The 24,248-nt window shown below is 41.9% G+C and overlaps 3 protein-coding genes across 7 annotated transcripts in view; 2 read left to right on the top strand and 1 right to left on the bottom strand.

The window, feature by feature from the left end:
• NUP205 (nucleoporin 205) overlaps positions 1 to 10,743 on the top strand; it is a 53,239-nt gene extending 42,496 nt beyond the window's left edge. For all 3 annotated transcript variants that reach the window (XM_075498108.1, XM_075498117.1, XM_075498127.1), the window contains exons 34-43: positions 431 to 569; positions 782 to 908; positions 1,844 to 1,920; positions 3,474 to 3,602; positions 5,743 to 5,869; positions 6,612 to 6,778; positions 7,186 to 7,309; positions 8,215 to 8,343; positions 9,068 to 9,141; positions 10,385 to 10,743. In XM_075498108.1, the coding sequence (XP_075354223.1) occupies positions 431 to 569; positions 782 to 908; positions 1,844 to 1,920; positions 3,474 to 3,602; positions 5,743 to 5,869; positions 6,612 to 6,778; positions 7,186 to 7,309; positions 8,215 to 8,343; positions 9,068 to 9,141; positions 10,385 to 10,537 (1,246 nt within the window). In that variant the 3' untranslated portion in view covers positions 10,538 to 10,743. The remainder of the gene's footprint in view (positions 1 to 430; positions 570 to 781; positions 909 to 1,843; positions 1,921 to 3,473; positions 3,603 to 5,742; positions 5,870 to 6,611; positions 6,779 to 7,185; positions 7,310 to 8,214; positions 8,344 to 9,067; positions 9,142 to 10,384) is intronic.
• Positions 10,744 to 12,242: 1,499 nt separating this feature from the next.
• Positions 12,243 to 18,900, top strand: ARL1 (ARF like GTPase 1). 2 transcript variants are annotated; one of them, XM_075498093.1, is made up of 7 exons: positions 12,243 to 12,578; positions 13,146 to 13,170; positions 14,651 to 14,788; positions 16,212 to 16,293; positions 17,310 to 17,421; positions 18,131 to 18,309; positions 18,520 to 18,900. In XM_075498093.1, exons 3-7 carry the CDS (start codon positions 14,698 to 14,700, stop codon positions 18,548 to 18,550), a joined length of 495 nt encoding a protein of 164 aa, XP_075354208.1. In that variant the 5' UTR covers positions 12,243 to 12,578; positions 13,146 to 13,170; positions 14,651 to 14,697; the 3' UTR covers positions 18,551 to 18,900. The 2 variants fall into 2 exon arrangements, with proteins under 2 accessions (XP_075354208.1, XP_075354197.1); XM_075498082.1 differs by lacking the exon at positions 13,146 to 13,170 and having other exon boundaries at positions 12,244 to 12,578.
• A 455-nt stretch (positions 18,901 to 19,355) lies between these two features.
• Positions 19,356 to 24,248, bottom strand: part of UTP20 (UTP20 small subunit processome component) — a 65,970-nt gene continuing 61,077 nt past the window's right edge. The window contains exons 58-62 of one of the 2 annotated variants that reach the window (XM_075498059.1): positions 24,036 to 24,107; positions 23,004 to 23,276; positions 22,164 to 22,290; positions 20,093 to 20,238; positions 19,356 to 19,741 (exon numbers count right to left, since the gene is read on the bottom strand). In XM_075498059.1, the coding sequence (XP_075354174.1) occupies positions 19,586 to 19,741; positions 20,093 to 20,238; positions 22,164 to 22,290; positions 23,004 to 23,276; positions 24,036 to 24,107 (774 nt within the window). In that variant the 3' untranslated portion in view covers positions 19,356 to 19,585. The remainder of the gene's footprint in view (positions 19,742 to 20,092; positions 20,239 to 22,163; positions 22,291 to 23,003; positions 23,277 to 24,035; positions 24,108 to 24,248) is intronic. The other variant, XM_075498068.1, reaches the window with a different exon arrangement.

Below are 24,248 nucleotides of genomic sequence, written 5' to 3'. Positions count from 1 at the left end.
ATGTATAAGATTGTATGAAACCTACAGGGCATTTGTAGAGGACCGTATTTATCAGTTGCTTTAGAATTAAGCACACCTCTTCCTAAAATATTTGAGAATATTTAGTTTTATATAGAAGTAAAGAAAACAGATGTCATAATTCTACAACAAAGTAATCTGACTTAATGTAGTATAGTACAAAGTAATTTTCTCTGCTTAGAGAAAATGCCTGGCAGCAGCTTTCTAGGTAAATTGCAGCAGCTGTGTATCTTAAATTTGTTGCTTTACCAATATAAACTTGGTTCAAGTACAGACCTATTATTGAAATATGAATGTTTGCAAGTTCTTGAGGGTGATTGTAGGCCAAGGCTCTGCCTCGCTAGTGGGCTTCACTTTTCTTGCACTATTTATTTTATTTTATTTTTTTTTTCTTCTTTTTAAACCTCTTAAGAATGTATGGAATGAGAGATCCCCCGGTCTTCATTCCTGCTCCAGTGGAACGTTATCGCCAGATTCTTCTTCCAGCTCTTCAACTGTGCCAAGTGATCCTCACATCCAGCATGGCACAACACCTGCAAGCAGCAGGACAGGTAAGGTCCAAAAGATGCTAGCGTATCACTGTTACTGTTCATTCAAATAAATTATGTGTCTTTTGCTCTGAAAGTAAGCTTTTTAAAAAATCCTATCCTCACTGGTATGGGAGAAGACTTCAACATTCTCCAAAAGTAAAAGCATTGCTTCCTCTCTGCTCACTGCTAAATTTTGAGTCATTCATATTTTCCCTTCTTTTCTTGTGGTACAGGTTTTGCAGTTTCTAATTTCCCATTCAGATACTATCCAGGCAATCCTGAGGTGTCAAGATGTTAGTGTTGGATCTCTCCAGGAGCTGGCCTCCCTGACAGGAATAATCAGCAAGGCAGCTTTGCCTGGTAGGAACTGCAGTTTTGAAGTCTCTTAGCCCCATCTGCATGAATCTCAGGCTTTGTTTTCTATAAAGAAATAGTAAGACATATAAGGGAATATCTACTACAATACAGAATTTTCTTGATGTAAATAAATGTTAATTGTTCTTGAAGTACGTATGGTGGATTTGCAGTGGACATAGTGCCCTTATCAATATGCATTTGACTTCCCATTTTCTTTTCATTATGCTACCTGACAGTACGTATTTTTTGTCTTTGAGATGACTTGCAAATAGTAGTGTTCAAAGTGCATGTGGTATCTTCAAAAAGTATTTTCATTCAGCAAATTCTATGACTGAAGAAATGAAGACAGAAAATTGTTTGCAAAACACGTATCTTTGTTAATGCTTCTCCATTTTTATTTATTTAAAAAAGAAAGCTTCCAGGGAGAAGCACTGTGGATTAGCATACTGACATTTCTCTTGGGTGACTTACCTTCACAGAGGACTAATAATTATTGTGATGGATATAGTGATTTCTTCTCCATGCTACAAGACTTGCTTACCATTTCAAAATAACTTCTCGATTTTGATTTAATGGCTTGCTTTGTTCAGGAGAGATGTCTGACTACAATAGAAGGGAGTGCAGACCTGTAGGTTGAGCTCAGATGTTTCTTTGTTTACAGTATACTGAGCTTTGCACAACAGCTGCAATTTTCCTGCTAACCTCCCTTCCTCCCCGCCTTTTAATTACTTAGCAGAACAGTAAGCTACATGCTCTCGTGCATCTCCTAGTAGCTGCAGTCATATCTGAATATTTTCCTCAAACAACGTGCAAAATAAGTTGTATGTTTGGCTGAAATTTTTCTGATCAATGCTTGTATTATATATATATACTGCATAAATCTGTTTTCTTTTGGAAGAAAAACAAACAGTTAATTTAATGGCTGTGTCTCTTATCAGGAGTGCTAAGTGAGCTGGACATTGATGTTAATGAAGGGACGCAGATGGAGCTACAAGGACATATAGGTCGATTTCAGGTAATAAAGTTGTATATTTAACACTTGTCCTTTTAGAATTGTGTATGTAGATGAGTTTCTTCCTGGTTTTGTGACTAGTAGCAGTTATGAAAGGGACGTTTTCCACCATTAATAAGAATGTGTGGTGGTTTGGGTTGTGTTTTTTTTTTTTTTCTGGGAGTGTGAGGGGGTCGTTTGTGTGGTGTGTGTTTTTCGGTGGTTTGTTTTTTTGGTGGGTTTCCTCGCCCCCAAGTAGAAAAGATAACATTTGGCAACATCAGAGTTGCATCAGGGACTTTGTTTCCCTCCCTGGCTTAGGATTCACCTTATGCGGAGGAGAAAAAGAATTTGAGGTCAACACTAAAGCATGTGAAGTAATGCAGAAATATTCTGTTACCACTTCTGTCACAAGCATGTGTCCAGCTCAACAATGTGAAGTATCAAACATGCTAGTGTTTTATTTCTTTCCTCCCCTTTTAAAAATAACCCTGATTTAGAAACCAGAATGAAAGCCAAGACAGAGTAAGTCTTGCTCAAAAGCTATCATTGCAGACCTCTTTACAGCTCAGCATTCAGCATCTAGCAATGTTTTTGAAGCTTTGTGGTTCATGTGAGCAAGGACTTCCGTAAAGAAATATTTCATTGAAAACTATCTGTAGAAAGGGCTGCCCTATCGAATACTTCTGGTTGTAAGAGAAGGATGTGTTCTCTGGACACTTTGATAGTAACTATTAGGCTGACCAGCCTGAAGCAAAGTAGCAAGCTGTAAACGATTGCTGTAATGCTGGGGTACTCTGTATTCTGCTGCATCATGTCAGCAAGAAATTCCCATGAGAAAGCAGAAAGATTTTTTCTTTTTTCCTGTTATAAGTAGTTTTAATTAGTTAATTTGAAAACTGAACTGTTCTGAGCAAAACTGTGCAAATCAGTCATCTGTTATTGCAACTTTTCTCCCTAGTTTGTCCTGTTATTTTCATCAAGTAATAAAAGGATTTAAGTGTTTTACTCTTCCCCAAAAGTAACTACCAAAAAATCTTTAATCTTTGATATCTTTTTTTTGCCATTCCACACAAAACTGACTTACAGTCTGAGGCACTTTGATCTTAATGGCCACATGTAAACTAAAAACAAATTTATTCATTGTTACTTCTTTTTATGAAACTATTGAATTGGTTTTTGCACTCTACTTTTATGGAGCTTATTATCTTCATATCCAGATTTTGTTAGTTTGTCTATATAGGTAAAGGTGTTTTAAGCGGGAATGGGTAAACCTAAACTGTCATTGATGCAAGTCAGTATAATAGTCTGAAAGAGACATAAGGCAAAGTTGTGCACTTTTGAATTGCATTCATTTCTCAAGGAACTGTTTTAGGGTGCCATTAATTTTTAAATTAATTAAAAGTGAGTTAAAACATTATGGTTTAAAAATTTAAATTTCATTTACAAAGTGCTAAAAGTTTTATCCGCATTGCTCTCTTGCTATTGTGTTTTAAGGGATATGTATCACTTAAGTGAAAAGAATCATGCACTTCATTTGTTGAGATACTAATTAAAATGTTCATTTCTTATGACAGCGCCAGTGCTTAGGACTTCTAAGTCGGTTTGGTGGTTCAGACAGATTACGTCAGTTTAAACTGCAAGATGATAATGCAGAGGGAGACAGAGTGAACAAGAGGGATGAAATTGAGTTGGCCATGCAACAGGTAAGGACGCAAGAAGCTGTCAGAACCTTCAGTCTCAAATTGTGACATTTTACCTGCTGTGCAGATTTGTTTAGTTGTCACACTTTCATATGATGGTGGTAATGCTCTACGCTGTTTTTAGTTTGGTATAGGATCCCACATTTTATTTCTATTTAAAGTAAACCTGGAAAATTTGGTTACTTAAATTTGCATTAGCAAGCATTATTGTTTTGGGTACAAACTCTGTGAACTTCAAAGCCTTAAATTGATCAGAAATTTTCAAAATGAAGGCTGGGTATAGAGGGCAATGGCTAACACTAAGTTAGAGCCAAAGGGGACTTAAAATTGACCAGAAAAAGGACTGTTGTGGTTTAACCCCAGCCCGCAACTAAGCACCACACAGCCGCTCGCTCACTTCCCCTCTGGTGGGATGGGGGAGAGAATCAGAAGAGAAAAACTGTGAAAACTTGTGGGCTGAGATAAGAACAGTTTAATAGGTAAAGCAAAAGACACGCATGCAAGCAAAGCAAAACAAGGAATTAATTCACTGCTTCCCATGGGCAGGCAGGTGTTCAGCCATCTCCAGGAAGGCAGGGCTCCATCATGCATAACGGTTACTTGGGAAGACAAAATGCTGTAACTCCGAATGTCCCCCCCCTTCCTTCTTCTTCCCCCAGCTTTATATGCTGAGCATGACGTCATATGGTATGGAATAGCCCTTTGGTCAGCTGGGGTCAGCTGTCCCAGCTGTGTCCCCTCCCAGCTTCTTGTGCACCGGCCTGCTCGCTGGTGGGGTGGTGCAAGAAGCAGAAAAGGCCTTGACTCTGTGTAAGCACTGCTCAGCAGTAATGAAAACACCCCTGTATTATCAACACTGTTTTCAGCACAAATCCAAAACATAGCCCCATACTAGCTACCATAAAGAAAATTAACTCTATTCCAGCCAAAACCAGCACATTCTCTACCCTTTATTTCATACCATTTACATCATGCTCAGGTCCCACACTACCCAATACGTCCTCATTAACCACCACCCCCCTTCCCATCCTTTGATACAATACACAGATATAATTCCCTTAGTCTATGGACCACCTCTGTGAAATGTCTGTAAAATGTCCATAAATGCACACAAAATGTCCATTGAGTTCATTTAGTCCATGACTTTGGGCTCTATCTGTTATGGTGGTCACTCAGGACACGAGAGGTGATGTGTTGCGTGGAGTTATTGGGCACCAAAGCCAGCTCAGGTCGGGTCGCTGCTGCACTTGCACTGCTCCTTGTAAGGCTTGTCCTCCATTGGTTCAGGTGGTTCCTGCTGTAGTAATTCCTCTAACATGCAACTCAGATCACAGGCTACAACAATTTAAAGGTATTTCCATGACAATCTCCCCCCCAATCCCTCTGGGCCAGGTTATAGGGTTTAGCATTGCAATGAACTACTCCCCTTGCTCCTAGCCTGGCTAGCAACGAGGGGTCCCTGCTGTAGTAATTCCCATAACATGCAACTCCAATCCTGGCTTACAATTTAAAGGTATTTCCATTACCATCTCCACCCTTGGTCCCTTTGGACCAGACCATAGGGTTTAACATTGCAATGAACTCCTCCCCTTGCCCCTGCTCTGGCTTGAACTTATCCACAGACAGCAGTCCTTAGGGGAGTACCTGCTCCAAGTGGAGCCTTATCTATGAACCACAGTCTCTCCAGGGGTATACCTGCTGCGGCATAGACTTATCCACAGCCACAGTTGCTTTGAGGTGCACCTGTCCTAGCATGGCCTTCTCCGTGGGCCACAATGCCTTCAGAGATATACCTGCTTCAGCTTGGCCTTACCCACAGCCACAGTCCCTTCAGAAGTAAACCTGCTCCAACATGGCCTTACCCATGGCTGCAGTCCCTCCAGGGGTGTGACACTAAGTTAGAGCCAAAGGGGACTTAAAATTGACCAGAAATTTTAACTAGCAGGTTTGGGAACGAGGCAAGGTTGCAAGTCCTAGACTTGAAATAGAAGAGAGGCTGTAACTGATCAGAAAAGAGAATCGTCACATTCTGGTGAGAAGAGAGGGAGCAAAACATGTTGTTTATTGACATTTATCCATTTAAAATTTAATGCTCCAAAGCCTGTAGATATTGTAACTGATATGCTGTTATTTTTTTTGGCAGATCTGTGCAAACGTGATGGAATACTGTGAGTCACTTATGTTGCAAAGCGCCCCCAGTTTTCAGCACACTGTTTGTCTGTTTACTCCTAGCCTGTCAGAATCAACCAACCGAGATGGGCCTCGTCAGGGTGAGATTTTTGGCTTGCGATTTTATGAGACTGAATGGTGTGACATTTGGGCTAGTAGAAAATAACGAACCACAGGCTATAGTTTCGCATACACTTTAAGTCACTTTATGCCAGTACTTTAGCTGCCCATTTTCTAATTCTGGAACACATTGCTCGCGTAGCCTTGCACCAAGCCAAATCAGGAAACTAATCCAAGTTAAAACAAACGTGACCAAAAAATCCTTTTTAATTCACTTCCCATGGCAGCCTCAGAAACATATATATCAGTAAAAAAATGTGTATGTAAATAAACAGCACAAGACAGGAGAAGGTGAGGATTTCTTTTTTTCAGCATCTGTGCTGGATTACATTATATAAAACTAGGACTCATTTATGACATGTAAGAGGTGTTTTGATGCTGACTGACACTCTCCGTTACGCTACGTGGCAAGAGTTTACAGCGTACTATTATGCAGCTGAGTGGTTAAAATATTTAAATAGTAAGTCTTCTGGTCTAGTTACGTTTCACGGGTTACACTCGGTACTGTAGTATGCTGACTTCCTTCTAGTACTGCAGCCACAGAACTTTTTTGCCTAGACTTTCATTTGTATTACTTCTGACACAGAAGTATAAAATATAAACTTGCCAGTGCTTTCATGTCTTTCACTACTTTATTGACAGAGAGCATACCTTATTGATTTCTTGTTCTTTTTTTAATTTTTTTTTTTAAATTTATTGTAACTTGTTCATCATCTTTTCTAGATACACAAGCACCTGTGGTCCCATACTGGCACTTGCCTGGCTTGGGCATTATCGTCTACCTGCTGAAACAGAGCACTAGTGATTTCTTCAGTTACTATGATAGCCATCGCCAGAGTGTTAACAAACTGCAAAATGTGGAGCAACTCCCACCAGATGAAATAAAAGAGGTAATAGTTCTTCTGACTCTGTAGACTCTGTATTGTTTGTAACAGACATAGCTGTAACAGAGACTCCAAAGCATCTTAGATAAGTAAATAGTTCCAGTTCTTGTGTATATTCCTTTCTACTCTTGATGAAGGGGTCCATAGAACCCAGAGTGACCTAAAACTTTGGGGAAAATACTGGGCTTAACTTTTACAAAGTTGTGATTTTCATTATAGTTGCTTGGGGATACATTTAATTTCTCCATTTTTTGGTCAGCAAGGTTATACAAATTCAAAATAGAGAGCACCGTTCTGAAGAAATAGTAGCTGACAAGGAAGTTCTTCATATTGATAAGTAATTTTATTTGCTTATTTCTTTTGATGCTGTGTGATTTGCTACAGTCTTCTTGTTTTTCCTCTTCTTATCACAGCTGTGTCAGTCGGTTATGCCAGCTGGGGTTGACAAAATCTCCACTTCCCAAAAATACGTTCTGGCAAGGCGACGCCTGGTGAAGCTAATAAACAACCGAGCCAAGCTGCTTTCTCTCTGTTCTTGTATCCTTCTAAAATTGAGATGACCCTCAGGGTGATGTTCCAGAAAAGCAGACAAACAGGAACAGGTTCTTCTTAACTAGATTTCTGACCACTTTGAACAACGCTTTTTGCAAAAAGGAAATTTGAAATACTGAAAATTAAATTCATAAGAGGGTATTGTTCTGCTATTGTCAGAATGTAGATATTTTCAAGTTAGTAATTCCCACCATGGAGACCCTGCTAGGACTTTCTGAAACATTATAATGGAGGAGTTATTACAGCCCAGCTCTTCAATTCAGTATTGAGACCCACTAAACATTCACACATGTACAAGTGTGGTGGAAGAAATATTTTGAAAAATAATTTTGAGGTGCCTATCAGAGCAACTGGAGTTTCCAGTCTTATAGTCAACCTTGCATAAACCTAATCCCATAAACACCAGTAATTCTATGGAAATAACTAGTCACGCACAAAATAATTGTCTGCAGCAGATCAGAATTTTTCTCTGAAACCTACTTTGGGAAAGACGTGCTCTTGCAGACTTACCTGTTGTAACTTAAGATGTTACTGCCATCCCCAGCTTTATAATGTCAGCTTTAATTCACTGTCTCTGCAACTGAGCTATCATTACAAATCACATGAGCACTCATATTCTGCTCTGGTGCAGAGTGTTGGTTTAAAGCCTGTTCAGGGTGAGTAGCTGTCATTGAAGTAACCTGGCCAGCACTGCACTGAAGCAGGTAAGGAGAGTGCAAGCAATCCATTACCAGGCCTTAGCAGTGGGGATGAGAAGCTTCTGCTGGAGGAGGTGACAGATGGTTGAGCTAACATCTTCAGCTGCTTCAAAGTGTGTAAATATGCTCATATAGTAAATGTACAATCTAAAGACAACAAAATCAGACTCCTTCACTTAGGTGTGTCTACAGATATTATAGAAACATGTCTCTTCATTCTTTGGCGTCATCTGGAACACTATCTACTGCATTGCACACCCACTGACTCCCAAGACCCGCTGCTGTCCTCCAGGATGTCATTTAAGAAAGGAAGGCTGCAAGGTAAAATTTCTCAAACATCAGGTGCTTTTGAATAACTTCTGATGGTTAACTTGAAAACCGATTTGCTACTATTAATATTTTGCCATTTGTATTTAATAAAAGAGATTTTGTTTGGATTTGGCATACCTTCGGATTTTCTGGTGGAGAATTGGCAATACAATATTGTTCAGTCATAGACTTTTGGGTTTTGTCTATTACACGTAACCTCCGAAGGAAAGTAAAATTAACTATTTTTTTTATTTCTGTTGTTCAGACCAAGTGAAGTTCAAATAATATAATCAGATCAGTGATTCAAAACAATTTATAGGAAAATATTTCAATATAATAATTTAAGATTAAATTAAGAACTAAAATTAATATTGGTGGTTTTAAAAGCATTTTTAGAATTGTAGGCACCATTGATTCACCAGAAGATTTTAAGTTTGTTGAATTTTGGTTTTTAAAAGAAATAAAAATTAGGAATGGAAGGAAGTCAGAAAGGGAGAAGTGACCTGGGGAGGAGCTTTTTGCTTATAGTGCCATGTTGTGTGATGAAAATTATTTATGTCTCTTACTTAACATACTTCTTCTAAATCATTTAAGTAAAAAAATTAGTGTCATTTCTAATGCACAAGTTTACTGACCAATTTGGAACACTGCATTTTAACCTGATTTAATAACTTGATGTGGAGAAGATAGTGTGGAGCAGCCAACATAATTTTAACGTCTCATTTTCTGTCACTAGATTCCTTTGGTTCAGAGCCTAACTTGGATTTCGGTAGCGGACTGAATAGAGTGAGCCAGCATGATATAGAACAGGTGAGATGTGACAGTCTACTGAAGTAAAGTACAGAATGCGCTTGATTACCATACAGCTGTTGAGAGCAGTCTGAATGTAGTTTTCCCACCTCTAAACAACCTTTGGTAACACCAACAGGATATAACTTAATTTAGGATTAATGAAATGTTGCAAAATTTTTTTGGAAAGTATTATGAAGCAGGTAGCAGTTGTTGCTGCTGCACATGTATTTTCAAGTCTTAATATAAAAAGTGAAAGGAAAAATAAGCTAGACTTACATTAACAAATTAATAATTCTTTTTCTCTTGTAAACCAGTCAATGGTATGTATTTTTTAATAACACGTTTCTGAAAACATCACTTATCCTTTAAAGACTTGCAATATGAGGGTGGGATTCCCAATTTTCTGCTGTTTACTACAGGTCAGCTGCAGCTAGGCTGTAGAGGAGTGAGATCGAAAAGGGTAACAAACTGAGGAGATTATAAAATGTGAATGCTAGCAAAGAAGTGATTTCTGCTTACACAGTGATTTTAATAGTTTGTGTAAATTTTATGCATTGGTGGCAGAAAAAAAAAATCATTGTTATTAATAAATCCCACTGACATTTCTACTGCTGTTTGTGCAGAAAAAAACTGCTCAAAAATCTGTGCAGTCTCAAGTACCTTTATAAGATCTGGAATTATAAGAACAGTTGTGGTTTTTGTGATGAGGCATCTGTCTCTTATTTCATTTGTTCAAAAGTAAAATATACAGTAACATCTTACTAAAATACTTGGAATGCAATTATTTTTTTCAGGGATTGTTTACATATGTATTAATGAAAAAATGTTGTCTATGTACATGGACTCTAACTCCCAAACAGTCCTTAAAGGACTAGGAAAATTTTAATTGGAGTAAATGTTTGTATGACTATAACTGAAGAAGCTGAATTATGTACGACTGTTTAATTCCTAAAACAGGAATTTAATTCCTGAAACTTGGAGGTGTTGTAAGGTGGTAATATTTGGATAACCTGTAAATGCTCTGAGTCGCCCAAAAACCTCTGTAGAAAGGCTATTCATTATATAATTTAGAGAGAAAAACATAAGGGAAGAATGGAAGGAGGACTACTTATTAGGGGAGTCAGAAAAAACATACTTTTGAAAGTGGTTTAGAGAATAAATCATAGTGAAAGGGTTGACAGGTAGTCGATGATGGATAAGCTGACACTCCGGAAAGAGAAGATTTTTGTATTGATGATTGCAACAAATCTCTGTTTCTCAGCTTCAGATTGAAGCCACGAACAGCTTTGGTGAATCACTGCAGAAGAAGCTTCTGGACATCGAAGGGTTATACTCTAAGGTTCGATCACGATACACCTTTATTCAAGCTCTTGTTAGACGCATCCGTGGTCTCCTAAGGATATCAAGGACCTAAAAGACTCTGATACATGTTGCTTGCCCCTTGAAGCAATGTACTAGGGCAGGCCTTCTGGATCATCAGATTTTATAGATCATACATTTTCTAAATAATGTCAAAAATATTTTGTTACTTTTTTTTTCTTATCCCTATGGATCAGTTTTGTGTATTCTTTCCTACTGCTCCTAACTTGACAGGAAAAATAAAGGATTGTTTTTAACTGAGTTATGATTAATGTAAAATTTCAAGCAAGAAAGAATTCTAATGGAGGACATAAAGAAAACAAATGAAGTTCTGCGACAGTGATATTACATTTATGGATGCTTTCAGAGAAAACAAAGGTCTGTGTTTATGCAGTTCTTGCTTCACACACGGGTTTAATGAAAACACGGGGTTCAAGTTTCAGCACTTGCAGACTGGGATTGCTCTGGTGTGGATTCTATATGAAAGGTGATCATTTTGTGCTGTGAACTGCTTGTTTCTGCTCCCTCTTGTCCTGCCTTTTTTCAGCTGACAGAAATACAAGCTGCTTCTTTTTGGACAAGTCTAGATAAGAAAAAAATAAAATGGGGAAAGTCATGGAAGGTGACTGCCCTAGGTTTGGTTCTTACGGCTTGGGGGGAGTAAAGTTTCCTGTAGTGTTCTTTCTGGAACAGGAATATAAAGAATAACATGCATGAGGAGGAAGCCAACATGCTTGAGTGGTAGAGTGGTTCTGTAGTTACAGGTTGTTCTCGTAAGAGATATTCGTATCTCCTTGTCTCTCTCTTTTTTTTTTTAAACATAAAAGTGTAACCACTGATGACTGACATGAGATCTGTTGGATTTCTCTCTTATTACAGTCTGATCTTAAAGCCCAGTTCTCCATGTGTGCCTTGTAAATTGTATTAGTAAAATACAATTTTACAAATTGTAAAATGTATTAGTATTTCACACTTTTTATCATTTTACATGAATTACATCATCTTTTATACAGGGCTGATGCTAGCCCTGCTGTCAGATGATGGTTATTAATTATTCCACGGGAGCAGCTAGATGTTAATGGTTTACAGAGTTGGACTTTGCTGATTCTCAACAGTGTTTTTCTTATTTCTCCACCATCTTGGTGAAAAGCAGGAATAAGGTACAGAGTTTCTCATTAAATACATGAGTGTAACTTTGGAATTGTGCTGGCTCAGAGGAAGCCACTACATTTTAGAAAATATCATTATCGCAGCCAGCTGATCGTTGTGTGGAATTGTGGTCACTTTTTTACCACGACTTCATCCTGTGACGGTCTGTCTCCTCCGGGTAGCTCGCGGTGTGCCGTCACCGGAGTTGTTCTCTCCTCTCGGGCCCCTTCGGCTGCTGCATTGGCACCCCCGCGGCGGTGGCCAGCCCTGGTAGCCCGGGGCTAACGACGGCAACTAACGCGGGTGCCGCAGGGCCGGGCCGCCTCGGCGCTCTGCGCCGCCTCTCCCGCGCTCGGGCGGGACGGGTCACCAGGGCCGGTTCCGGCGCGCCCTCAGCAGCAGCACCTACCGCTGGCAGCTGGGGCTTTACTTATTTATCTGAGGCGGGCTGTGCCGCTTGCCCAGCCCAGCGCTCGCCCGTCCCCGCCTACGCCTCGGTGCAGACGAGGCCCCCCCCGCCGGGGCAGGCGGGAGGCAGGAGGCACCGCCCCCTCCCGAGGCACGCGCGGAGCCGAGCCCCGCCCCTCCCCTCCCTTCAGCCCCGCGCTTCCGCCGCCGCAGATTCGTCACGTTTTCGCTCCGGCTCGCTTTTTTATTTTTTAAATCTTTCTTCCCCTTCTCCTTCCCGTCCGGGTGTATCCGCACGGGGAGGGCAAGGCAAGCCCCGCGCTTAGCTTTTCTCTTCCTCGCCGAGAGCGGGCGGGCGCTGTCCCGGCTCCGTGTCGAAACGGCGGGGCGGGGGAGGGAGCGCCTCGTTTACTCGCCGCGGCGTTCGACGTGGAGCCTGCGAGCGGCAGCGCCTCGGCGGCGGCAGGGCCAGCGGAGCGAAGCGGAGCCGACCGGAGCGGGGCAAGGTGCCCGCGGTGCGGCGTAGCTGCTCGACATGGGTGAGGAGCGGGCGGCGGCCCCGGCGGCCTCAGCGCCTGGCACCTGCCCCCGCGGCGGGGCGGGGGGAGGCGGCCGGCGCTGGCGCGGGGCGGTGGGCCCTGGCGCGCGGGCGCGGCAGCCCGCGGAGCGGCGCGATGGGTCCCGTGCGTTCCTCCCCCCCCCCCCCCCCCCCCCGGCGGCTGTGGAGACGTGGGGGGAGGGGGGCCTACGGGGTGGGCGGGAGCGACGCCGCCGGGGCAGCCGACCGGATCGGTGTTGAACGAGGCGGGATGAGGGGCGGAGATCGCCTCCGGTCCTCCAGCTCCGCCCGGCGGCGGCGGGAGCGGTTGCTGCTCCCCCCCCGCCCCGCAGCCTGAGCTCTTCATGCGGACCGGGCCCTGCCGGAGCGGTCGCTATGGGCGGTCGGGCTCCCAGCGCTGGTGCGGTTCTGCTGGGGTGCTGCTGCTGAAGCGCCTCAAGGCAGCGTTCTCCGCGGTTCGTTGTTACCTGTGCCGCGGCGAACCGTGTGAGCGGCCCAGCAGGAGTATGCCTTTGGTCAAGGATCCTAATGCTTTCGTACTCCTCAGACGTGTCTGAATTAAACTGATTCAGGTGCGTAATGGGTTGCTAATAAGGAACTAATTATGAAAAGAGGTTTTGTAGAACAGCAAATAAAGGGAATAGTAAGAGGCCCTGCATCTAGGGGTTAAGCGATTAACATAAATCTGCCCTGTTACAGATGGTATTTGAGCAGTGTTTTGGTGTGGGAAAAGCGTATCAGAATATAAAAAGAGGGAATGAGAGGTGTCTGGCAGTAAGCAAAGTTACTGACTGAGAGGAAAGAGTTGTCATCTCTTAGGCCTCCGTGGATCACATAGTAGCCTTCTGCTTGAAATGTCTCTATTGAAATACCTTTTGCAGTTCAGTTCTGTTAAGGTTATTTGCCTGTTTCACAGTAAGCAGTGCTTTGAGCAGCACTACGCAAACTGGCAACAGATGGTCCCTTACACCTTCTCTTTGTTTTCCAGGTCTGTAGTGTGGATGGCTTCTGTGATGGGATGGGCTTAGGAGAAGTAAAGCAACCTGTTATCAGTTTGAATTCCTTCTTATGCATAAGCATGCAGCTCATTCCTCCCTCCTTTCCCTGGAAAGGCATCTCATAGATGCCTAGAAAGGCAAACACGGAATAATTTTTATCAAAACCTCTTTCAAAAAGATTTTGGTTGCAAATCTTCTCTTATTTGTCTCTTCTCTGATATATTTATCAAATGTGATTCTAGTTAGTTTGGTGTTTCATTACCTTTTACAGGGTTTAGGTGGATTTACAAAATTATTATTTAGCATTAGATATATTTGTTATAAAAATAATTGGAAAAACATGTCATTGTTACTGGCTTAGAACATTAGTATTTTTTCTACACTTAAACATCTAATAGGCACAAATCAGATATTAGGCTGGCTACAAGTACTCTTACATGCATTTAAAGAATAAATAAGATTCTGGGGCAAGCCACTTCTGGAAAAAAGAAAGAAATAAAAGGAGGCATTTAAAATCAGCCTCTAGACTTCTCTGTAGCATTAATGTACTTAATTTAGTGCAGCTTCATAGTTTATAATGGACTGTGATTTAACACGTATGTACTGATTTATAGTTCATTTTAAGAAAAAAGAAGTGGTTGGTCCTGTGGGAGACCATAAACATCAGAAAGAATTATTTCAGGCTTCAGCATGTCCTTGTATAGTCTCTTGCATTTGAAAAGATAGAGTCCAATACAAACAAAAAAGTAGTTGGCTCAGATTTTGGCAAATGAGAGAAAAGGAAAAGAAAATCCTAACCACAATGAGGAAGCTTGATACTGCTGCAATGTGATTTTGCTGGATTGAGCTACTGTAAAATAGCAGCATAAAACCAGGAAAATATAATATGGTTCAGCCCACAGGTATCTTGGGTGACAACCTGAACTTGTCTATTTTCACTAGAGAAAAGAAACATATTGTTGCTGAGTGAGAGATGAGGTCGATCTGTCTGCCTTGCCATATCCCCCATATTGCTAGCTGACATTGAAACATCTGTCTGTTCTGGTTCTTGTAGGGGGCTTTTTCTCCACCATCTTTTCCAGTTTGTTTGGAACTCGAGAGATGAGGATTCTCATCCTGGGACTGGACGGAGCAGGAAAAACAACCATTCTCTACAGGTTACAAGTTGGAGAAGTTGTTACCACCATTCCAAGTAAGTGATCAGTCCCTTAGGGAAAATAGCTGATTTGCCTGTAGCTCTAACACGTAAGCTTTGTCAGCTGAACTCACTACATGCTTCCTTCATAAACAAAAGGACCTGATGTTGTGGGAGGTTGTATTTGCACTGTTGTTGCGCTGTTGTATTTAAGAACTTTCTTGCATAACAGTATTACAGTGTGCTATAGAAGTACTACATAAAGGAGTATTTTATGCTGCCCTGCTGAATGCAAAAAGTATTTGACCTTAAGATTGTTACCACGATTTGGCAGGCTTTTCTTGATAGGTAAATGCTCAGTAAATGGTAACTGTTGACTATATAAATCTTTTGTATCCAAATATAGCTATAATGTGAATTCTGGAGATCACGATTATTGTACGAAAAAAATTTTACACAGGATGGTGTCAGTGAATTGTACCTATTTAATTTCTTTTTTTTGGCAAGGGTCTTTGACAAGTTTGTTGTATAAACACTTCTGTTTAACACCACAAAGAAGAAATGAGATGGTTTACTTTACATTACGTAGAAAGTGTAACAAAACTCAATGTGAGATCTCATGGAAGGAGATGACGCTTATTTAAAAAAATGTAACTGATTTCACCAGTTGTCTTAGCATTCATGCTAAGACAAACCCACCTATTACAAACACCCAGATGTGTGTGCTGAAGCAGTCTGGCTAGGATCACTCTGTAACGTGAAGGACAAGGGATGCATGACTTCTGAGTCCCTGTCATGTCTCTTGGGTTCCTCCTGAATGGCCATGATAAACTGACTTGGGTCAGGTCTTTTTTACCTTTTAGAAGCCAGCGGTTTACTACACCGTAATCCTTTTGCCCTAGGGTTTTGCTTATTTCAGCCTGCATAAATTTTAGGCAGTCTGTATCCATTGTTCACTTCCATGTGTTGTGTTTCTCTGGGCTGGCAGGAAAAGGAATGACATGCGTGATACGCGGTAACCTTATTGCCATCTTCCAGATATCACAGTGTCAAGTCTTCTGCTGAGAAGTTGGTTCTGCTGTGGTCTTACGAGAGCGCAGATCTGGTGTTGGCATGAAGGACACATTTCTTAGTGTTGTATTGCTGTCAGTTGTGTGCTTGGTTATCAAAATAGGCCATTCCTTTAACCCTTGCTGTTTCTTTTGATGATTTCAGGCACACTTCTGTGCATTTTTAACAACCTTAGCATTTGTTACAAATCTCTACAATATGTTTACAATGTATTTTTTATTGTTCAAAGAAAAAAAATTACTGCATTATTTTGAGCCATAAATGTTGGGGTAACTTCACAAAGGGCATGAACTTCATTATGTAGCTACTGAGAATTTTCAGGCGTGAACATTTTAAACTAAATGCGGTAATGTTCTTCAGAAAAATAAAGAAAAATCACCAAGAGTGAAACTGTTTAACTTTGTTTCAGCCATTGGCTTCAATGTTGAGACAGTGACATACAAGAATCTGAAATTTCAAGTTTGGGACTTGGGAGGACAGACAAGCATAAGGTAATAGATCTCTTAAAATCAAAAGATATAATTAAATTTCTCTAAAAAGTGCTAAGTTCTTGGAATTTTCATAGCTGGCGCTTCTGAAAATTGGTTAAGTTTTAAAAACAGCCCGTTGTCAGGAGAGCACTTTCATCTGACAGAATTCAGTTTGTAAAACCTGTTTTGGACTACAGATTGAAAAGAAACAAGTGAATGCTTTCACTTGTATACAGTTTTGCTTTGAAAAATGAGTTTACTTGTGTAGTAGGCAATTGTGTAGCATTCTGAGAAAGAGATTAGTGAGTGATGTAAACTCAAAAAGATATTTAAATATTCTTAAGAATGCAAAGCTAGGAAGTTGAATTTAGGTATAGACAATAATTTTTTTTTAGCAAGCTTTATAAGTTTTGTAATGAGTCATTATATGCATAATTGTAGTGATCTCTTCAGTACCCCTATATGATCTTTTCGTGATTCCTTTTTGAATGCTAGGTAGTAAGGTGCAGCATAGTTAGTTAATAAGTAAGGTGCAGTTAGTACGGTGCAGGTTCCTTCCCTTTCTAGTTTTAATTCTGAAAAAGGTGGTTTGTTTTGATCCTTGTTAATTGCTTGCCTATATGAATTAGTCATTTAAGATTTCTCTGTTTATCCTTCTTTGGTGAACCGTAATGATTATCTATGGCAGAAGCATGCATGTTTAAATTTCCCTGTCTCTCAGTTATGGACCCGATGTCCTGCAGGCTGATTCCCAAATAAACCTGTCCCCAGCACTTCTGTCCTTTCCCTGTTTTCAAGCTGCTTGCCTTGTTTGTTTGTTTGTGGGGTTTTTTTTGTTTTTGCTGCTATTGAGAGTATTATTTGTACTGTCTGTTCCTTTTTGTAGTGTCTTGAAGATATCTTCTACTTGCTTCCCTGGGGCCTTTCACCCCAGAGACAGTTTTTGCTTCCTCTGGGGAATCTGGTTTTCATTATCTGACTAAAAAACAGTGCTAAAAGTGCAAATTACATGACCAGAACTGATCTTTCTTCTGCAGGCCATATTGGCGGTGTTACTATTCAAATACAGATGCAGTCATTTATGTAGTGGACAGCTGTGATCGAGACAGAATTGGCACTTCGAAATCAGAACTTGTTGCTATGTTAGAGGTAAGAAAACAAGGATGACAATTGTATCTATCAGTAGAACAGAAATTGAGAAATTAAAACCTTTTTTTGGAGCAAATGTGAAATTTGATTCAGTGAATCAAGCAAAGCTCAAGTTCACTTGTGAGCAGAATAGGCCTGTGCGACACTTCTGACTGAAAAGCACTAAATACGCTGCAGGTATTTCAGAGTTTTGTGCAGCATTGTCTGGGCAGTAAGTTAGTTACATGTGGCCTTTTGGTCATACAAAAATTTATCTGTCTGCAAGGACAGCTGCTCAGTACTTAGTGGTGGCAAAATCAGGCCCCAAAAGATTAACAGTAATTAGTATCCTACTGTGTTTTGAAGCTGAAGAACATACGTAGAACAGGGTAATATGAGTAAGAGGATGAATTGAGCAAAACTTCATTTTTTTTTTCCCGCAAAATTCTTGCAAGCTTTTTGATATGCCTTGTTAAATCCAACTACCAGCTTGTTTCATAATGTAACAGGCATAACCGGCCATGCTTTAAAATCGGTCCTGTGTGGCATCATGCTGGAATTCAAAGTAAATACCCTTCTTTCACTGAAGAATTTTCTAAAGGACAAAAATCAGCAAACTGAAAATCATTATAGGAGCTGCTGAAGTTTCTTTCATTCTGTGGGTTTTTCTCTACTTAAATAAATGCAGTAGAAGTCTCTGCAACAACTTGCATGATTCCCCTTTTTTTAGGAAGAAGAGTTGAAGAAAGCCATTTTGGTGGTGTTTGCAAATAAGCAGGACATGGAACAGGCCATGACTCCCACAGAAATGGCAAACGCACTTGGCTTACCAGCTTTGAAGGACCGAAAATGGCAGATATTCAAAACCTCTGCAACTAAAGGCACAGGGCTTGATGAAGCAATGGAATGGTGAGTAACAGTCTAATTATGCTAGCTTCATTAGAAAAGTATCTTTTACCGTTTTTCTTTTTTTTTTTTTTTTTGAAGACTGGATCTTTGGAAAGTCTGTCTGACATAAAAGACAGGAGTCGAGATTAGAAGAAAGAGTAGCTTTCTCCTGAAAGTATCTCAACATAATTGAAATGACTTTTCAGTAAACTGACTTAACCTTTTCCCTAGGTTGGTCGAGGCCTTGAAGAGCAGGCAGTGATACAAAGCTGACCATTGCAAAGAAGTTTCAGCTATATCCAACATCCCTCTTTCTGCAGTCAAGTATTTTCAGGCCAGAAATACTTGTAAATAGGACAGATTTGAGTTTGACTCCTGTAATGTGGATGCCTCTCTTGAATTGCAAAACTGAACCAAGTGAATGTCTGTGTACATTATGATATTCCATTTCTTTCTTTCTTTCTGTTTAAAGGATGTACTTATGTTAATTTGTATGAAAGTCTTACTGGCTGGGAAAGTTTTTTTTGTCCCGTCCCCCCCTTTTGGCGGTTTTGAGTGGCTACTATATTCGTGTAATTAAAACACTAATAAAATCGGGAACTGTCAGCTGTACTCATAGGTGTGTTGCTTGCTAGAGGCTGCTTGCTTACAGAAGCAAGTCCAACTGCTGCCAGTTGTAACAGCCACGTAGCTGAACATTTAAAGATGTCTCCTTAAGCTGTTATACTTCAGAATCCTTCAGTGTAGATATGATGTTACAATAAAGTACAGCAACAGAGATAAATACTGTACCTCTAGCTGCTAACGTAGCATTGGTTTCCTGAAAGGAAAATAAAGACCTTCAATAGCCACCTACTGCCCTGATGGGGCTGTAATTTGAATTTAACTTCCACCTTCATGAGCTGTTATTCCCCTACTCTCAGCTTAGCCAGAAGTGACAGTTAAGTTGCTCAGTATAGCTGCAGAAACTGAAAGACAAAACAAAGTCGGGAGGCGGATTGTTTTCTCTCCAGGAGGCAGAATGTTCACAGGCATGAATGCAGTCATCACATAACCCAGCTTTTAAAAATGAAGTAAAATTTAATATAAAAAATCATGGTGGTTGTCCATTCAACTGTACATGCTCTGGAAAAAAATTGAAAAGCTTTTATTTAAGATCCTAGATGAAAAAGAGGACATGAAAAAATACGAATAAATACAAGTAAAATATGTAAATACTTTTTTTTTTAAACAGTAATTAGTTCTTTAGCTTGAAATTACTTTTTATAAATTAATCCTCGAGCAAGGAAAAGCCTTTTCATTCCACCATTGCTAAATCTTTCAGTGCATGACTTCGAGGTCTCTTGGCCTTATAGGTAGGGCGCAGGAATTCTATTTTTCTTTTCCTGGTTTCCGCTTTATTCTTATGTCTCTTCAGCTTCCTCCGTGCAGCAATGTCAGGGTTTGCTACAGTCTAGTGAAAAACAATACGTTTGTTAGTTTAGTTACAACTAACAGCTGTCCCTGTACCCATCCGGTACTTCCTAAGAAACTAGTGACTGGTAAGACAACGCATGGGTTTTCTTAGGCTCCTCAAAACTGAGGGTGTTCTGGCTGCTCTGCCCAGGTTTACCACTCCTCTTCGGGAAGCACAGCACCAGTCAGCCAGAACCTGCCCAAGAGGCTTATCTTAGTTTTTTGTGACGTTTCAGAAATGAAACAATGAAACTGTCCCAATTCAGGATGAAGTTCATCTTCAAACTCAGCTCTCAAGCCTTTAGAGATACCCTATTTCTTTTTCCCAGAAGAGAAAACAGAATCTTACCTGCAAAGCCCTCTGCTTTTTCCTCATTGTTCTTTTCTGATTGGCCTGTTTCTGCACAGAAGAAAAGGCAAGCGAAAAAGCCTCCAGTCCCACTAACTTCTTGAGCAGTTCTATGATTTCTTGGGAAAGGTTCTTCAGCGTTGGATCTAATGAAACAAAATTAACTTGCTTAATTTTTTCAGCATATGGAATGAAAGCCAAGAACCCAGTAAGGGTTCCTCTTTCTTTACTAAAGGATGACTACTGATTCATCTTGCCCAATATCCTGCAGAGACCAGAGCAAAGGCAGCTTGTGAAATCTGCTGGTTCTTCACCAGCTTTCCCTGAGGACCACAAGTGGCGCTTCACACAGGCAAACAAAAAATAATGCTTCTGAGAAGCAAAAGTTTTTTTCAGAAGGATAACAGCACCCCAGAGATTATTAAAAGTGGCCTGCTGTGTATAGCCACCAGGGCTCTTTTGGAATAGGCTTTGTTGGAAATAGAGGTAACTCCAGCCTTGTCAGTCAGCATCTCTGTCCAGTATGCATAATATGGGCTGGCTTAATGGTTATGATCACTAGTAAGTTACAATGTATTAACTACAACCACTGAAAAAAAGATACTGGGGTGAAAAAAATGCTACAAAGAGATGCTAAGGGAAAACTGCTAGCAGGGCAAATGCTTCCCTCAGTCTTCCAACAGAATCCCTCTTCCAAGTGCTTGTACAGCCTCCAGAGAAGCTTGTGTAAGCTGCTTGCCTCCACAACATTCTTCAGTGACAAGTTCCCTGGGTCTACACCCCCTATCGTGTGAAAAATAATCTCTGCAGTTGTTCTGAAAAATCATTTGAAGGCCCCTGGTTCTTGCAGAGAAAGCAAAAAGTTGATCTTTATCCACTCACGATACTGTCAATCTCTTACGTGTCTCTTACTTGCTTAGCTAAAAAAAATGGTAGCCAAGGCAGCTCTTCCTTACCTAGAACACTGTTACTGCCCTCCATGTTTTTTCAGTTCTTTTGCATCCTTTCTGAGATGTGGGTGCTGCACACTGAATTTTCACAGCATATACAAACCACAGATTTAGAGTAATATAACCTTTTTTGGTTTGTTGTCTGTTCTTTTCCTGACATTGGATTTTGCTTGACTTAACACATTTTCATGAACTATCTAAACACCAGTATCTTGTTCTTAAGCCAAGAGCCTCTTGTATTAAATGGGCAGGCATGACTTCTTAAGATCCCCCAGTCATCCCCCCACCAGGCATGACTTCTTAAGATCTTTTAAACAAACATGGATCTCCAGGGAGAAAAAAAGTGTTGTTGCTGAGGTAGTATCTAGCAGGACAGAGTGACCTGGACTCATTCAGGAAGGAAGGGAGAAGTTCTGTGCACAGTTTAACAGGTGTACGCCTGCCTGCACAGCCCATGTGCTGCATTTCCGTAGCAGACAGCTCTCTTCCCCTGCCTGCAAAGGTTACTTGCTTTCAGTCACTGTGCACACATGGCACACATTAAAGGTCATTTTCTCTATTTCAGAAGGGGGAGCTTGGGGAAAACATCAAGCAACCACCAAACTGGTGATTGCAACTTGTACAGTCCCTTGCTCTACAGTAACACCAGCTGCCATAAAACACAAACACACTTTTAACCATAGGGCATGGATCTTCATGCCCCTAAGCCTCACAGCAGGTCTAACATGGCAATTCAAACAGAATGGCAGTTAGCAACAGTCTTATTCTGGCTTCCTTAACACCCACACTCTGTTCCTCCTCAGCAAGGACTCCATGAGTCTTGCCACCATGAGTCCATCTTTGATTACTACACTTTTTTCACTACATCACATGCTCAAGCTTTACCCATTTGCACGTAGGAGCCTACCTAACTTTAGTCCAGTCTTTTTTTATTTGTCAACATGTAGATTTTTGTTCCAGCTGTCAAACACTCTCCTCCTTTCCTGGTATTTTGGTTAGACTGCAAGTAGGTGAAATTCACTGATTATGGCATCTATGCCTCAACAGGCAAAAGGAACGGTGGGCAGTGTTTGTGCTGAGGCACAGCTCTGACACACCTCTTTGTGAGGGAAATCACTTACCTTGCTCTGCATAGGTGCTGTTCAGCTCCCTGTACAGAGGAGTGAGAATTGTTGGAAGGTACGGCTCGATCCTGTCTTTCCCCAGATCCACTGAGATTGCTCCCAGGAACTTAAAGATGCAGCTTCTCTGAAAATGAGTGTGTGGGACATGAAGTAAGGAAGGTTGGAAGGGAACTGCCTAACTGAACTGCTGCAAGAGTCACTGTTCAACATGCAAGGCACTGTTTCAGACACCCTAGTCAGTAACTCACTGCTGTTAACAAGGTCTTACTGCAGCCAAGTACAGCCTTTAGATGAGACACAACCCCATGGGACCTGTACACCTGTGAGCTGTGACTTCACTGGGTTAGCAGCTGTTAACACTCTGAACAACAGGCTTGTTCTCACTGTCCTGTACTGAAGCAGCTGAAGACATGAAAGCTCAACCTAACTCTGCACCACAGGGAACCACAGTGCTTTTCCTGACACTCTCCCACACGCTCCCCTTCTCCTAGCAAGTAATTCCACACTGCCATTCCCCTGCCTGCATAAACCTAGCACTCTTGGGCTTTCAGAGGCAGTGCTCTGTCCCCTTCAGCTTGGTGCCTTTGGCCTTCCCACCCTTCCACCACCCCACACGAGGGCTGGAAGCAACAGCAAGGAGAAGCAGACTGGCACAAGCCCTTCCTGAGAATCCCAAACTGAAATGCTTGTTGTTTCTTTGGCACCTACTAATCCTTGCTTCAGCACCAGCTCCCAGCACCCTCTACAGCTGGTCCCCTGGAAGCAAAGAGCCAGAGCAACACTCTCCTGTGCAAGTACCTACTGCATCAAAAGCGGTTGGTCTAACTCTGTTCTTACCTTTAAAGGGACCTTAGGGGAATATGCTGCTTCTCGCCTTGCCATGAGAGAGAGCTTGTTCATTAACCATAGCAACGTGGCTGGCTGGCCTTTCTCTTCCGTGTCCTCTCTTTCTCCCTCTCCTTGAGCAGAAATGTCTTTCTCTTCCTCATCTTCTGAGGCCTCCTGCTCTTCCACTTCACAGCCAAGTTCTCCTTTGGCCTCTTTACCTTCTTCTGAGGCAGGGGCTAGCAAGTAAACAACTTTTGCCACAAAAAGCAAATTCTTTATAACCTGAAGTGTAAAAACAGAGTAGTCAGTCACAGTCAGTCAGCTCCACCTGTGTCAGCACCAGCAGTGCCCAGGGTACGAAAGAGCCAAGGCCGGATCTGAAAAAGGAACTGGCCAACCCAGGAGGCTGTAATGGGTTCACCCCTTGCATGTTGCTCCTAACAGGAAGGCCCACCTCAATATCCTCCTGCAGTTTGGGAGAGTCTTTGCCCATGAGCTACCATGCCTTTTGGGCTCCAGCACCCCCTGAGGTAGGGCTGCTCCTTTTTGTCTCCCCACCTGTAGCAGCCCCTGGCTCTCCACAAGGAAATCTCTGACCAGGTTCACAGTGGAGTCAGACCTTCAAGCACCAGCAAACAGCCAGGGCTCCAGTGCAGCTGCAGGGAACCAGCACCAGAGATCTGGATGCCCGCTCCGGGATCTGGCTGCCCAGCCTGCTCCAGTCTGGGCTGCAGAGCCAAACTCTCCCTGATGGAGGGCTGGACAGAAGAGACCCCAGTCCTGCCCTGCATGGTGCTTCCCCTTTCTGTCCCTGCCACCCCTCAGCCCTTCCAGCAGGCTGAAACCAAAAGGGGGACTTCTCTGGGCCCCTCTGAGACATGCACCTGCTCAGACGCCCTCAGCACAGAGCAGCTGGCCCTGCACTGTGTATTTGCCCTGAGCCACCACCAGCGCTGCTGTCCTGACTAGGACATAACGCTCCCTCACAGGGCAGGGCCTGCTCTGTGCCCTCCTGCAGCCCAGACCTGCTCCTGCTCTTACCTGCTCTCCCAGAGAGAGGTCCAGGAACTTGGACTGCAGCTGATGGCAGAATGCAAACACGAGTTCCTTCATCTGGGGAGAGGAAAAAGGCGAAGGGAATTACTCCAGGAAAAGGAACCAGTAGCAGAAGCTCAAAGCAGTGTTTTGCAGTCACCAAAGGCAGTTCCCAGGGGAGGCCAAGGGTTCGGCTCAGCATAACTTCTGCCTGCATCT

Source organism: Mycteria americana, chromosome 1 (genome assembly GCF_035582795.1).
Source record: "Mycteria americana isolate JAX WOST 10 ecotype Jacksonville Zoo and Gardens chromosome 1, USCA_MyAme_1.0, whole genome shotgun sequence".
Lineage (NCBI taxonomy): Eukaryota > Metazoa > Chordata > Aves > Ciconiiformes > Ciconiidae > Mycteria > Mycteria americana.
This window is presented reverse-complemented; position numbering and strand designations above follow the sequence as displayed.